A 15,219-nucleotide genomic window follows, 5' to 3' on the forward strand; every position below is an offset into this window, starting at 1 on the left:
AAAGCAATAAAAGGAATCCAAATTGAAAAAGAAGAAGTAAAACTGTCACTGTTTGCAGATGACAGGATACTCTACAGAGAGAATCCTAAAGTTGCCAGGAGAAAACTACTAGAGCTAATCATTGAACGTGGTAAAGTTGCAGGACACAAAATGAATGCACAGAAATCTCTTGCATTCCTATACACTAATGATGAAAAATCTGAAAGAGAAAATAAGGAAACACTCCCATGTACCACTGTAACAAAATAATAAAATACCTAGGAATAAACCTACCTAGGGAGACAAAGACCTGTATGCAGAACACTGTAAGACACTGATGAAAGAAATTAAAGATGATAGCAACAGATGAAGAGATATACCATGTTCTTGGATTGGAAGAATCAATATTGTGAAAATGACTCTACTACCCAAAGCAATCTACAGATTCAGTACAATCCCTATCAAATTACCAATGGCATTTTTTAGAGAACTAGAACAGAAAAGCTTAAAATTTGTGTGGAGACACAAAAGACCCCGAATAGCCAAGGCAGTCTTGAGGGAAAAAAATGGAGCTGGAGGAATCAGACTCCCTAACTTCAGCCTATACTACAAAGCCACAGTAATCAAGACAATATGGTACTGGCACAAAGACAGAAATATAGGTCAATGGAACAGGATAGAAAGCCCAGAGATAAACCCACGCACCTATGCTCAACTAATCTATGACAAAGGAGGCAAGGATATACCATGGAGAAAAGACAGTCTCTTCAATAAGTGCTGCTGGGAAAACTGGACAGCTACATGTAAAAGAATGAAATTAGAACACTCCCTAACGCCAGACACAAAAATAATCTCAAAATGGATTAGAGACCTAAATGTAAGACCAGACACTCTAAAATTCTTAGAGGAAAACATAGGAAGAACACTCTTTGACATAAATCACAGCAAGATATTTTTGATCCACTTCCTAGAGTAATGGAAATAAATACAAAAATAAACAAATGGGACCTAATGAAACTTCAAAGCTTTTGCACAGCAAAGGAAACCATAAACAAGATGAAAAGACAACCCTCAGAATGGGGGAAAATATTTGCAAAGGAAACAACTGGAGGACTTCTGGGTAAGATGGCGGAAGAGTAAGACGCGGAGATCACCTTCCTCCCCACAGATACACCAGAAATACAGCTACACGTGGAACAACTCCTACAGAACACCTACTGAACGCTGGCAGAAGACCCCAGACCTCCCAAAAGGCAAGAAACTCCCCACATACCTGGGTAGGGCAAAGCAGAGAGATTCCCGCACAGAGGAGCGGTGCCGAGCGGCACTCACCAGCCCGAGAGGCTTGTCTGCTCCCCCGCCGGGGCAGGCGGCGCTGGAGCTGAGGCTCGGGCTTCGGTCAGAGCGCAGGGAGAGGACTGGGGCTGGCGGCGAGAACTCAGCCTGAAGGGGGCTAATGTGCCACAGCTAGCCGGGAGGGAGTCCGGGAAAACTCTGGAGCTGCCGAAGAGGCAGGAGACTTTTTCTTCCCTCTTGGTTTCCTGGTGCGCGAGGAGAGGGGATTAAGAGCACCGCGTAAAGGAGCTCCAGAGACGGGCGCGAGTCGCGGCTGAAAGCGCGGAGCCCAGAGACGGGCGTGGGACGCTGGGGCTGCTGCTGCCGCCGCCAAGAAGCCTGTGTGCGAGCGCAGGTCACTGTCCACACCGCCCTTCCGGGAGCCTGTGCAGCCTGCCACTGCCGGGGTCCCGGGATCCAGGGGCGGCTTCCCTGGGAGAACGCACGGCGCGCCTCGGGCTGGTGCAACGTCACGCCGACCTCTGCCTCTGCAGGCTCGCCCCGCACTCCGTGCCCCTCCCTCCCGCCCGGCCTGAGTGAGCCGGAGTCCCCGAAGAGGCTGCTCCTTTAACCCTGTCCTGTCTGAGCGAAGAACACACGCCCTCTGGCGACCTACATGCAGAGGCGGGGCCAAATCCAAAGCTGAGACCCAGGAGCTGTGAGAACAAAGAAGAGAAAGGGAAACCTCTCCCAGCAGCCTCAGAAGCAGCGGATTAAAGCTCCACAATCAACTTCATGTACCCTGCATCTGTGGAATACATGAATAGACAGCAAATCATCCCAAATTGAGGAGCCAGGAGTCAGTGCTGTGCCTCTGAGGTGGGAGAGCGAACATCAGGACACTGGTCCACAAGAGACCTCCCAGCTCCACGTAATATCAAACGGCGAAAATCTTCCAGAGATCTCCATCTCAACACCAGCACCCAGCTTCACTCAACGACCAGCAAGCTACAGTGCTGGACACCCTATGCCAAACAACTAGCAAGACAGGAACACAACGCCACCCATTAGCAGAGAGGCTGCCTCAAATCATAAAAAGTCCGAAAACACCCCAAAACACACCACCAGACGTGGACCTGCCCACCAGAAAGACAAGATCCAGCCTCATTCACCAGAACACAGGCAGTAGTCCCCTCCACCAAGAAGCCTACACAACCCACTAAACCAACCTTAGCCACTGGGGACAGACACCAAAAACAACGGGAACTACGAACCTGCAGCCTGCAAAGAGGAGACCCCAAACACAGTAACATAAGCAAAATGAGAAGACAGAAAAACACACAGCAGGAGAAGGAGCAAGATAAAAACCCACCAGACCTAACAAATGAAGAGGTAATAGGCAGTCTATCTGAAAAAGAATTCAGAATAATGATGGTAAAGATGATCCAAAATCTTGGAAATAGAATAGACAAAATGCAAGAAACAGTTAACAAGGACCTAGAAGAACTAAAGATGAATCAAGCATCGATTAAAAACACAATAAATGAAATAAAAAATACTCTAGATGGGATCAATAGCAGAATAACTGAGGCAGAAGAACGGATAAGTGAGGTGGAAGATAAAATAGTGGAAATAACTGCTGCACAGCAAAATAAAGAAAAAAGAATGAAAAGAACAGAGGACAGTCTCAGAGACCTCTGGGACAACATTAAACGCACCAACATTCGAATTATAGGGGTTCCAGAAGAAGAAGAGAAAAAGAAAGGGACTGAGAAAATATTTGAAGAGATTATAATTGAAAACTTCCCTAATATGGGAAAGGAAATAGTTAATCAAGTCCAGGAGGCACAGAGAGTCCCATACAGAATAAATCCAAGGAGAAATACACCAAGACACATATTAATCAAACTGTCAAAAATTAAACACAAAGAAATCATATTAAAAGCAGCAAGGCAAAAACAACAAATAACACACAAGGGAATCCCCATCAGGATAACAGCTGATCTCTCAGCAGAAACTCTACAAGCCAGAAGGGAGTGGCAGGACATACTTAAAGTGATGAAAGAGAAAAACCTGCAACCAAGATTACTCTACCCAGCAAGGATCTCATTCAGATCTGATGGAGAAATTAAAACCTTTACAGACAAGCAAAAGCTGAGAGAGTTCAGCACCACCAAACCAGCTTTACAACAAATGCTAAAGGAACTTCTCTAGGCAAGAAATACAACAGAAGGAAAAGAACTACAATAACGAACCCAAAACAATTAAGAAAATGGGAATAGGAACATACATATCAATAATTACCTTAAATGTAAATGGACTAAATGCTCCCACCAAAAGACACAGACTGGCTGAATGGATACAAAAACAAGACCCATATATATGCTGTCTACAAGAGACCCACTTCAGACCTAGAGACACATACAGACTGAAAGTAAGGGGATGGAAAAAGATATTCCATGCAAATGGAAACCAAAAGAAAGCTGGAGTAGCAATTCTCATATCAGACAAAATAGACTTTAAAATAAAGACTACTAGAAGAGACAAAGAAGGACACTACATAATGATCAAGGGATCAATCCAAGAAGAAGATATAACAATTGTAAATATTTATGCACCAAACATAGGAGCACCTCAATACATAAGGGAAATATTAACAGCCATAAAAGGAGAAATCGACAGTAACACAATCATAGTAGGGGACTTTAACACCCCACTTTCACCAATGGACAGGTCATCCAAAATGAAAATAAATAAGGAAACACAAGCTTTAAATGATACATTAAACAAGATGGACTTAATTGATATTTACAGGACATTCCATCCAAAAACAACAGAATACACATTTTTCTCAAGTGCTCATGGAACATTCTCCAGGATAGATCATATCTTGGGTCACAAATCAAGCCTTGGTAAATTTAAGAAAATTGAAATTGTATCAAGTATCTTTTCTGACCACAATGCTATGAGACTAGATATCAATTACAGGAAAAGAGCTGTAAAACATACAAACACATGGAGGCTAAACAATACACTACTTAATAACGAAGTGATCACTGAAGAAATCAAAGAGGAAATTAAAAAATACCTAGAAACAAATGACAATGGAGACACGACGACCCAAAACCTATGGGATGCAGCAAAAGCAGTTCTAAGAGGGAAGTTTATGGCAATACAATCCCACCTTAAGAAACAGGAAATATCTCGAATAAACAACCTAACCTTGCACCTAAAGCAATTAGAGAAAGAAGAACAAAAACATCCCAAAGTTAGCAGAAGGAAAGAAATCATAAAAATCAGATCAGAAATAAATGAAAAAGAAATGAAGGAAACGATAGCAAAGATCAATAAAACTAAAAGCTGGTTCTTTGAGAAGATAAACAAAATTGATAAACCATTAGCCAGACTCATCAAGAAAAAAAGGGAGAAGACTCAAATCAATAGAATTAGAAATGAAAAAGGAGAAGTAACAACTGACACTGCAGAAATACAAAAGATCATGAGAGATTACTATAAGCAACTCTATGCCAATAAAATAGACAACCTGGAAGAAATGGACAAATTCTTAGAAATGCACAACCTGCCAAGACTGAATCAGGAAGAAATAGAAAATATGAATAGACCAATCACAAGCACTGAAATTGAAACTGTGATCAAAAATCTTCCAACAAACAAAAGCCCAGGACCAGATGGCTTCACAGGCGAATTCTATCAAGCATTTAGAGAAGAGCTAACACCTATCCTTCTCAAACTCTTCCAAAATATAGCAGAGGGAGGAACACTCCCAAACTCATTCTACGAGGCCACCATCACCTTGATACCAAAACCAGACAAGGATGTCACAAAGAAAGAAAACTACAGGCCAATATCACTGATGAACATAGATGCAAAAATCCTCAACAAAATACTAGCAAACAGAATCCAACAGCACATTAAAAGGATCATACACCATGATCAAGTGGGGTTTATTCCAGGAATGCAAGGATTCTTCAATATACGCAAATCAATCAATGTGATACACCATATCAACAAACTGAAGCAGAAAAACCATATGATCATCTCAATAGATGCAGAGAAAGCTTTTGACAAAATTCAACACCCATTTATGATAAAAACCCTGCAGAAAGTAGGCATAGAGGGAACTTTCCTCAACATAATAAAGGCCATATATGACAAACCCACAGCCAGCATCGTCCTCAATGGTGAAAAACTGAAACCATTTCCACTAAGATCAGGAACAAGACAAGGTTGCCCACTCTCACCACTCTTATTCAACATAGTTTTGGAAGTTTTAGCCACAGCAATCAGAGAAGAAAAGGAAATAAAAGGAATCCAAATGGGAAAAGAAGAAGTAAAGCTGTCACTGTTTGCAGATGACATGATACTATACATAGAGAATCCTAAAGATGCTACCAGAAAACTACTAGAGCTAATCAATGAATTTGGTAAAGTTGCAGGATACAAAATTAATGCACAGAAATCTCTGGCATTCCTATATACTAATGATGAAAAATCTGAAAGTGAAATCAAGGAAACACTCCCATTTACCATTGCAACAAAAAGAATAAAATATCTAGGAATAAACCTACCTAAGGAGACAAAAGACCTGTATGCAGAAAATTATAAGACACTGATGAAAGAAATTAAAGATGATACAAATAGATGGAGAGATGTACCATGTTCTTGGATTGGAAGAATCAACATTGTGAAAATGACTCTACTACCCAAAGCAATCTACAGATTCAATGCAATACCTATCAAACTACCAATGGCATTTTTCACAGAACTAGAACAAAAAATTTCACAATTTATATGGAAACACAAAAGACCCCGAATAGCCAAAGCAATCTTGAGAACGAAAAACGGAGCTGGAGGAATCAGGCTCCCTGACTTCAGACTATACTACAAAGCTACAGTAATCAAGACAGCATGGTACTGGCACAAAAACAGAAAGATAGATCAATGGAACAGGATAGAAAGCCCAGAGATAAACCCACGGACATATGGTCACCTTATCTTTGATAAAGGAGGCAGGAATGTACAGTGGAGAAAGGACAGTCTCTTCAATAAGTGGTGCTGGGAAAACTGGACAGGGACATGTAAAAGTATGAGATTAGATCACTCCCTAACACCATACACAAAAATTAGCTCAAAATGGATTAAAGACCTAAATGTAAGGCCAGACACTATCAAACTCCTAGAGGAAAACATAGGCAGAACACTCTATGACATAAATCACAGCAAGATCCTTTTTGACCCACCTCCTAGAGAAATGGAAATAAAGACAAAAATAAACACATGGGACCTACTGAAACTTAAAAGCTTTTGCACAGCAAAGGAAACCATAAACAAGACGAAAAGACAACCCTCAGAATGGGAGAAAATATTTGCAAATGAAGCAACTGACAAAGGATTAATCTCCAAAATTTATAAGCAGCTCATGCAGCTCAATAGCAAAAAAACAAACAACCCAATCCAAAAATGGGCAGAAGACCTAAATAGACATTTCTCCACAGAAGATATACAGACTGCCAACAAACACATGAAAGGATGCTCAACATCTTTACTCATTAGAGAAATGCAAATCAAAACTACAATGAGATATCATCTCACACCAGTCAGAATGGCCATCATCAAAAAATCTAGAAACAACAAATGCTGGAGAGGGTGTGGAAAAAAGGGAACACTCTTGCACTGCTGGTGGGAATGTGAATTGGTACAGCCACTATGGAGAACGGTATGGAGGTTCCTTAAAAAACTACAAATAGAACTACCATATGACCCAGCAATCCCACTACTGGGCATATACCCTGAGAAAATCATAATTCAAAAAGAGACATGTACCAAAATGTTCATAGCAGCCCTATTTACAATAGCCCGGAGATGGAAACAACCTAAGTGTCCATCATCGGATGAATGGATAAAGAAGATGTGGCACATATATACAATGGAATATTACTCAGCCATAAAAAGAAATGAAATTGAGCTATTTGTAATGAGGTGGATGGACCTAGATTCTGTCATACAGAGTGAAGTAAGTCAGAAAGAGAAAGACAAATACTGTATGCTGACACATATATATGGAATTTAAGAAAAAAATGTCATCAAGAACATAGGGGTAAGACAGGAATAAAGACACAGACCTACTAGAGCATGGACTTGAGGATATGGGGAGGGGGAAGGGTAAGCTGTGACAAAGTGAAAGAGCGGCATGGACATATATACACTACCAAACGTAAGGTAGATAGCTAGTGGGAAGCAGCCGCATAGCACAGGGAGATCAGCTCAGTTCTTTGTGACCGCCTGGAGGGGTGGGATAGGGAGGGTGGGAGGGAGACGCAAAAGGGAGGGGATATGGGAACATATGTATATGTATAACTGATTAAATTTGTAAAATAAAAAAAAAAAAAAAAGAAAAAAAAAAAAAAAGGAAACAACTGACAAATGATTAATTTCCAAAATATATAAAGAGCTCATGCAGCTCAATATTAAAAAACAAACAACCCAATCCAAAAATGGGCAGAAAACCTAAATAGACATTTCTCCAAAGAAGATATACCGCTGGCCAAGAAGCACATGAAAAGCTGCTCAACATCATTAATTATTAGAGAAATGCAAATCAAAACTACAATGAGGTATCAGCTCACACCAGTTAGAATGGGCATCATCAGAAAATCTACAAACAACAAATGCTGGAGAAGGTGTGGAGAAAAGGGGACCCTCTTGCACTGTTGGTGGGAATGTAAATTGATACAGCCACTATGGAGAACAGTATGGAGTTTCCTTAAAAAACTAAAAATAGAATTACCATAGGACCCAGCAATCCCACTACTGGGCATATACCCAGAGAAAACCATAATTCAAAAAGCCACATGCACCCCAATGTTCATTGCAGTACTATTTACAATAGCCAGATCATGGAAGCAACCTGAATGCCCATCGACGGACGAATGGTTAAAGAGGAAGTGGTACATATATACAATGGAATATTACTCAGCCATGAAAAGGAACAAAATTGGGTCATTTGTAGAGATGTGGATGCATCTAGAGACTGCCATACAGAGTGAAGTAAGTCAGAAAGAGAAGAACAAATATCCTATATTAACGCATATATGTGGATCCTAGAAAAATGGTAAAGATGAACCAGTTTGCAGAGCAGAAATGGAGACACACGTGTAGAGAACAAACGTATGGACACCAAGGGGGGAAAGCGGCAGGGGGTGGGGGTGCTGGTATGATGAATTGAGAGATTGGGATTTACATGTATACACTGATGTGTATAAAATGGGTGACTAATAAGAAAAATATAAATAAATAAATAAGCATTTTTTAAAAAGAGATAGAAAAAAAAAAAAAAGAACCGTAGACAGTGCTTGGGGGCCTTTGTTCTCTTGTGCTCTGTTTACTGTCTTTCCCTCTGTAACCGATTCTAGGTACACAGTTTCAGTCCTAGAAATGGTGCTCTAGAAAGGACACAGATTGTGTATGGTGAACCTAGGAGATTCTAGCAGGAAACTGTAAGCTCCATGAAGGCAAAGGTTGGGCCCAGTAACCTTCTAGAACTCTGTTAGGACTGTGTATGTTAGTTTGTTCTTTATTCATCCATCCATCCATCCGTCCATTAATCCAAATAAATATTTTGGGGGGCCTATCCTGTGTCATGCCCTCTTCCAGGCTCTGAGAATTCAGCAGAGAACAAGACAGACATGATCCTTCCCCCTGTTATGCTCTAGTGAGGGAGACAGAATAAACAAGTCAACAAATACATGCTCTAATATTTAAATGAACTAATGACTCTCCTTCAAACCTGGTTTTGAAAAAACAATGAAAGTAACAGGTCCTGTATGGATTATTAATGCAAACAGCTACCTTGACATGTAGCTGACACATTAATGAGCACCTTTTTCTTGAACTGAACCCAATTTTGCTGAAATATTCCTTTCAGTTATTCTCCCATTTCAGAGCTTTCCTGAGAAAATGACATGTCTTTTTCAGGTACATGGACGAGGCTGAATTATTCCCACATACCTTTTTTTTTTTTTTGGCCATACCACGCGGCTTGCAGGATCTTAGTTCCCTGACCAGGGATCATACCCAGGCCTCCAGCAGTGGAAGCACGGATTCCTAACCACTGGACTGCCAGGGAATTCCCCACATACCTTTTTTTAAATAATTGAAATATATTTGACATAGAATATTATATAATTTCCACATATCTTTGAATATCAGCAGGTCCCAATTTGAGTATTATTTAAAGTGGCTGCCGATATCTGGGGGAAAAATGTTTTTTTTACAAAGAAATTATCTAGAAATAATTACACTGATGCATCATGCTCTTGCCTCCCCTACCCCTGGAGCTTCACTTATAACTGAAGAAGAATATTTTATAGCAAGGCATATATGAACCAGAGGCTCCATTCGTTTGAACTCAAATCGAGTTTCATCCACTGACATTTTAGTTTCTTAACTATTCTACTGCCTGCAGAGCATTCCACCAGAAGTATAAGCCACATGGCAGGTTGATTTATGGTTCTGATTACTTTATGTGTTTTCCCTGGTCCCCGAAGGTGTGTGCATAATGATTTGCTCTCAGAGATCTTCGATCCGCTACAATATCACTAGAAAATTCTTACCTCCATGTGCTCTTATACGCCTGTGCTAATTAGAAGCCAAATTATCATCCTGAAACAATCACTCCTCCTAGCACTCTTAACTTTCTTATGATTCAGTGTCCATTTTATTACACAGCTTAACAGACATTAAACATCTTGGAATTTATGCCATTACAAACAATATGGATATTTATTTTGATAGTAAAAGTATCAAAGAGGTTTGAAGACTCTTTGGAGTTTTCCAGCAATCCGAAATCCTAAAACTCTGACACTCAGATTGAAATATTTTCAATCTGTCAAAATCACTGGAGTCTTAGAGGGGAACGTATGATTTCCCTCCCGGAAGTTTGTCTCTGTGTGTTCTATCTCTGGTATCATGCAAATAAAAGCATTAAGCTGAGAAGAGCTTACAAACACTTTCAGTGTTCCAAGGACCTTTTATGGAAAAGTTGTAGTTCCCCCCAACAGAGAAAAGTAAGATGTGAAAGAATTTTTTTACTCAAAGTTTCCAAAGCACAAACATGCAAAAGTATAGCCTTGGGGAGAGTGGGGGTCAGAGTGGCCTGTGTCCCCGCAACTTCTAGCATAGACGCCCCCCAATAATGTCTCAGGGGCCCCAGGGAAAAAGTAAGTGTAACTGCCCCAAATGTCCTAGACTCTGAACCATGATGGTGCATGAAACGAGTCAGAAAACGTGTGAGACCTCGACGCTTCTGTTAATTCTACCAGAGTAATAATGACAAGATTTCCAAGGACGCAAACCAAGACCAAAGGCTGTGAGCGCCATCTGGTGGCCATATCAGCACACCCGCACTCCATTACCTGGGCATGCCCACCACCTCCCACCAATCTTTTTTTTTTTTTTTTTTTTTTTTTTTTAGCGTGATGCCCGCAACCTGGTCTGATGGTAAACAGGGAAATTCCTGTATTTCTTCTTTTGGAGGGATTATTTTTATTTAAGATACTGAGTCTCTATTTACTCTTATAACAGTTATTTTTAATTTAATGCACGTTTTTAGTTTAAAAAGGGAGCTGCTTCTACGAAAAATGCTAAGAAATTATAGTGGGGCTAGCCAAGAGACATGGGAAAAATAGTGAAAGTGGTATATGAATGACTGAAGTTTAGGAACTCTCTTTGGGTGGGGTTGCCAGATAAAGTAAGGACACCCAGTTAAATTTGAATTTTAGAATTTCGTTTTAGTGTGTTTCCCAAATATTGCATGGGACACACTTGCACTAATATATTATTCATTATCTGAAATCCTATTTTAAGTGAACATCCTTTTTTCCTCTCCTAAATCTGGCAACCTTACCTTAGGAGAACAAAGAAATTGCATCCAGAACTTCCCTGCTGGCACGGTGGTTAGGAATCCGCCTGCCAGTGCAGGGGACACGGGCCCGAGCCGTGGTCCAGGAAGATCCCACATGCCGTGGAACATCTAAGCCCGTGTGCCACAACTACTGAGCCCTCATGCCACAACTACTGAAGCCCGTGCGCCTAGAGCCCATGCTCTGCAACAAGAGAAGGCGCTGCAATAAGCCTGTGCACTGCAACAAAGACCCAACGCAGCCAAAAATAAATAAATAAAATAAATAAATTTATTTTTTAAAAAAGAAAATAAATTGCACCCTTCTCCTTGTCACTTCCATTTTGATCTATCAAAACAAGCTAGTGGAGCTTCCCTGTGGCGCAGTGGTTGAGAGTCCGCCTGCCAATGCAGGGGACGCAGGTTTGTGCCCCAGTCCAGGAAGATCCCACATGCCACGGAGCGGCTGGGCCTGTGGGCCATGGCCACTGAGCCTGCACGTCCGGAGCCTGTGCTCCACAACGGGAGAGGCCACCACAGTGAGAGGCCCGCGTACAGCAAAAAAAAAAAAAAAAAAAAAACCAAAACTAAAACAAGCTAGCTCTTGTCCTGTCTACAGATTGTGTGGCATTTATGCCCCAATAAACGTGTCCCTGTGGGAGTACTTAGGCCTGACATCTGAAAAATCACAGGGCAAAGGCCCACAGTGCACCTTGAGGTGGGAAAGTCCTGGCCACTCAGAACAAGCAGTCTGACCACATCAGACCGAGAGGGAGGGAGTTCCGGGCCCAGCTCTCTTTCCCGGCCTCTCGGGTACCTGCTCTGTGGAGGCCGAGGCCTGGCAGCTACTTTCGGGGCCTTATCAACATTGCATTTGATGGAGAGCCTTCCGCACCCCACGTGTAGACCTAGACCCCTGGAGGGGGGCCCGCCCTTGAGGGGCTGTGAGCCATGGACTTACAGGGTGCTCACAGCAGCCATAGATAGAGCCGACCTGTGGTCCTCCCACCCACGATTCCTGTATTTCCTTTTTTTTTTTTTTTTTTTGTGGTACGCATGCCTCTCACTGTTGTGGCCTCTCCCAGTGCGGAGCACAGGCTTCGGACGCACAGGCTCAGTGGCCATGGCCCACAGACCCAGCCACTCCGCGGCATGTGGGATCTTCCCAGACCGGGACAGGAATCCGCGTCCCCTGCATCGGCAGGCGGACTCTCAACCACTGCGCCACCAGGGAAGCCCCTGTATTTCCTCTTAATAACAACCACACTGGCGTTTAAGTGAGCCTGGCAAGGCTTACAAATGCACACATAAATATTACCAACTACCTTCCCCAGAGACGGACGAGGGAAGCTGAAGCTAAAACACCCCGTGAGGGCTTCCCTGGTGGCGCAGTGGTTGAGAGTCCGCCTGCCGATGCAGGGGACACGGGTTTGTGCCCCGGTCCAGGAAGATCCCACATGCCGTGGAGCGGCTGGGCCCATGAGCCATGGCCACTGAGCCTGCACGTCCGGAGCCTGTGCTCCGCAATGGGAGAGGCCACAACAGTGAGAGGCCGGCGTACCGCAAAAAAAAAAAACCCAAAACAAAACAAAAAATACACCCCGTGGGTAGTCAGAGGAGAGGATCGTCACAGCTCATCCCCCTGTGCCATGTGCCAGGCATGATCTGAGCACTTGTACACATGCTAACTTATTAAAATACTTCTCACAAACCTATCAGGTTGGGACTACCATCACCCCGCGTACAGACTGAACAAAAGGAAACAGAATACGGTGTCCTCCTTGTGTTCACAAAGCCCGTTAACTGGCAGAGGCAGGACTTGAAGGCCACAGTCCGGCTCCCGAGTCCATGCCATGCTTTACAGTCTCCAACTTCTCACGCTCATTCCTAGAGCCACCTGGGAAGGAGGAACCAGGCAACTAAAGACTGGGTTTGAATCAGACTCCACGTCTGACCAGCCGCGTGACCCCGAGCAGGGGGCCTGCCTCTCTGAGTCTCAACCTGGCTCCCTTGCAAAATGGGCACATTAATGGGAACGTCAGCCTTCAGCAACGCTGTGACGAGTATCAGTGTAGCATGTGTGAATGGGCTTTGTAAACTCTGGAGTGTTCTGTGAGGTATAAACTACCCTCTATTCTCATTAGAGGGAATTCATTTCATAACCTGCTCCCGGCTCTTGAACTTTGCTGTGCATCCAGTCAGTGCTGGATGATCTGGAAGCAACAGCTGGTCTATTTATGGCTAAAAACCCACAGGTCATAGGAAGACAGCAGCACCAGAGCCCCTGGGTGGCCACAAAGATAAGGTCCGTGTCTCGAGGACCGATGACATGGTGGTCACTGAAGGAACAGGCCCCCTCCTGCCCCTTCCACTAGTGACAACGGAAAACCTTGGTTTCCCCAACACCCCGATCCAAGATCAACCCGACTCTTTTCCCAACGTTGGAGAAGTACCGGCGTGTCCTGCAGGCCTGGCTGGCCCCCTCTGACGGTGTGTTGCCTCCTTCCACAGATCAGTTCCCTACAGCAAGTCTACAACCAGGTGCTGTGCCAGATACTGTCTGAGAGAATCTTAGAAATCACCTCCCTGAAGCACGAGGCCGAGAACTTAAGGAGGGAGGCCGCCATCACGTCAGGTGAGACCCTTCTGCATTCAGGCCCCAGAGCTTCTGCCCTCCCCCTGCAGACATCACCAGTCAACCAGCACACCTGTGCCCGTGACCTGGGTGCAGCCTCAGGGATCACCCGTGTCGGTGCATTAGAGTTCTCCCTCAGTGGAGGTTTCTTGCCACTCAGTTCTGAGGGCAGGGCCAGGTAAATATTTGAGAGAATGGTATCTCTTGGCTACAAGGTCTCCTGAGCACTGGCCCCACCAGGGAGAACACAGGTCACCTTGTGGCTTGGGTGGTTCCACAAAGCAGCCTGAGTGCAAACTAGAGCGTGGACAAAATGGGGTCACTCCTTTAAGGCACACATGGTCTCACCCATTTCAGCCGAGTGCACTTGGGCCCAAGTGAAACCATTTTCTAATTTGATCAGAGGGGGTTCCCTGATAAAGGGCTTGGGTTGTGAGAGGTGCAGCCAACACACAGCTGTGGCTGAGCTTTGATTCCCTGGATTCCTTCATTGCTTCCACATGTTTCTTGAGCTCCTACTAGGTGTCAGGCCCCGTTCCAGGCTCCGGGGAGGGAGAGCCAAGCAAGACAGTCAGATTCCTGTACTCACAGATTCGGGAGGGGGTGACAGACAATAAAAGTAAACGGATGAATACACAAGCCCACTTCAGAGAGCAGTGGTGCTGTGGAGAAAATAAACTGTGTGTGGTGGTGGCCAGCACTTCAAGGGGGGAGGCCAAGGGGGACCAGCTCAGTGGGTGTGCAACCATGGAACTCAGGTGGGACTTGAACCCGTGGGCTGGGACTCGAACCCAGTCAGAACCCACTATCTTTTAATCGAGATCACGCATCTGGTCTCGCGACTTACTAAAGCTCAGGTTCTTTATGTCTCATCGCAGAAAGAATTCAGTGAGAGACAAAGTAAGAAGTGAATTTCTTTAGAGAGAAACACACTCCACAGACAGAGTGTGGGCCAATTCAGAAGGCTAGAGGCCCCCAAATATGGGGCGATTAGTTTTTATGGGCAGGGTAATTTTATAGGCTAATGAGTGGGAGGATTGGGACAACTCTAATATTTTGGGGAAGGGGCGGGGATTTCCAGGAATTGGGCCACCAGCCACTTTTTTTTTTTTTCCTGTACACGGGCCTCTCGCTGTTGTGGCCTCTCCCGTTGCGGAGCACAGGCTCCGGACGCGCAGGCTCAGTGACCATGGCTCACGGGTCCATCCGCTCCACGGCATGTGGGATCTTCCCGGACCGGGGCACGAACCCGTGTCCCCTGCATCGGCAGGCGGACTCTCAACCACCGCGCCACCAAGGAAGCCCCACCACCCACTTTTTTTTTTTTTTTTTTGCGGTATGCGGGCCTCTCACTGTTGTGGCCTCCCCCGTTGCGGAGCACAGGCTCCGGACGCGCAGGCTCCGGACACGC

The 15,219-nt window shown here is 44.1% G+C and overlaps 1 protein-coding gene across 1 annotated transcript in view; it reads left to right on the forward strand.

The window, feature by feature from the left end:
• Positions 1-15,219, forward strand: part of LOC132502425 (forkhead-associated domain-containing protein 1-like) — a 94,201-nt gene that overhangs the window by 53,585 nt on the left and 25,397 nt on the right. Inside the window, exon 6 of the mRNA XM_060118336.1 lies at positions 13,685-13,808. Within this exon, the coding sequence (XP_059974319.1) occupies positions 13,685-13,808 (124 nt within the window). The remainder of the gene's footprint in view (positions 1-13,684; positions 13,809-15,219) is intronic.

This window comes from Mesoplodon densirostris, chromosome 2, assembly GCF_025265405.1.
Source record: "Mesoplodon densirostris isolate mMesDen1 chromosome 2, mMesDen1 primary haplotype, whole genome shotgun sequence".
Classification (NCBI taxonomy): domain Eukaryota; kingdom Metazoa; phylum Chordata; class Mammalia; order Artiodactyla; family Ziphiidae; genus Mesoplodon; species Mesoplodon densirostris.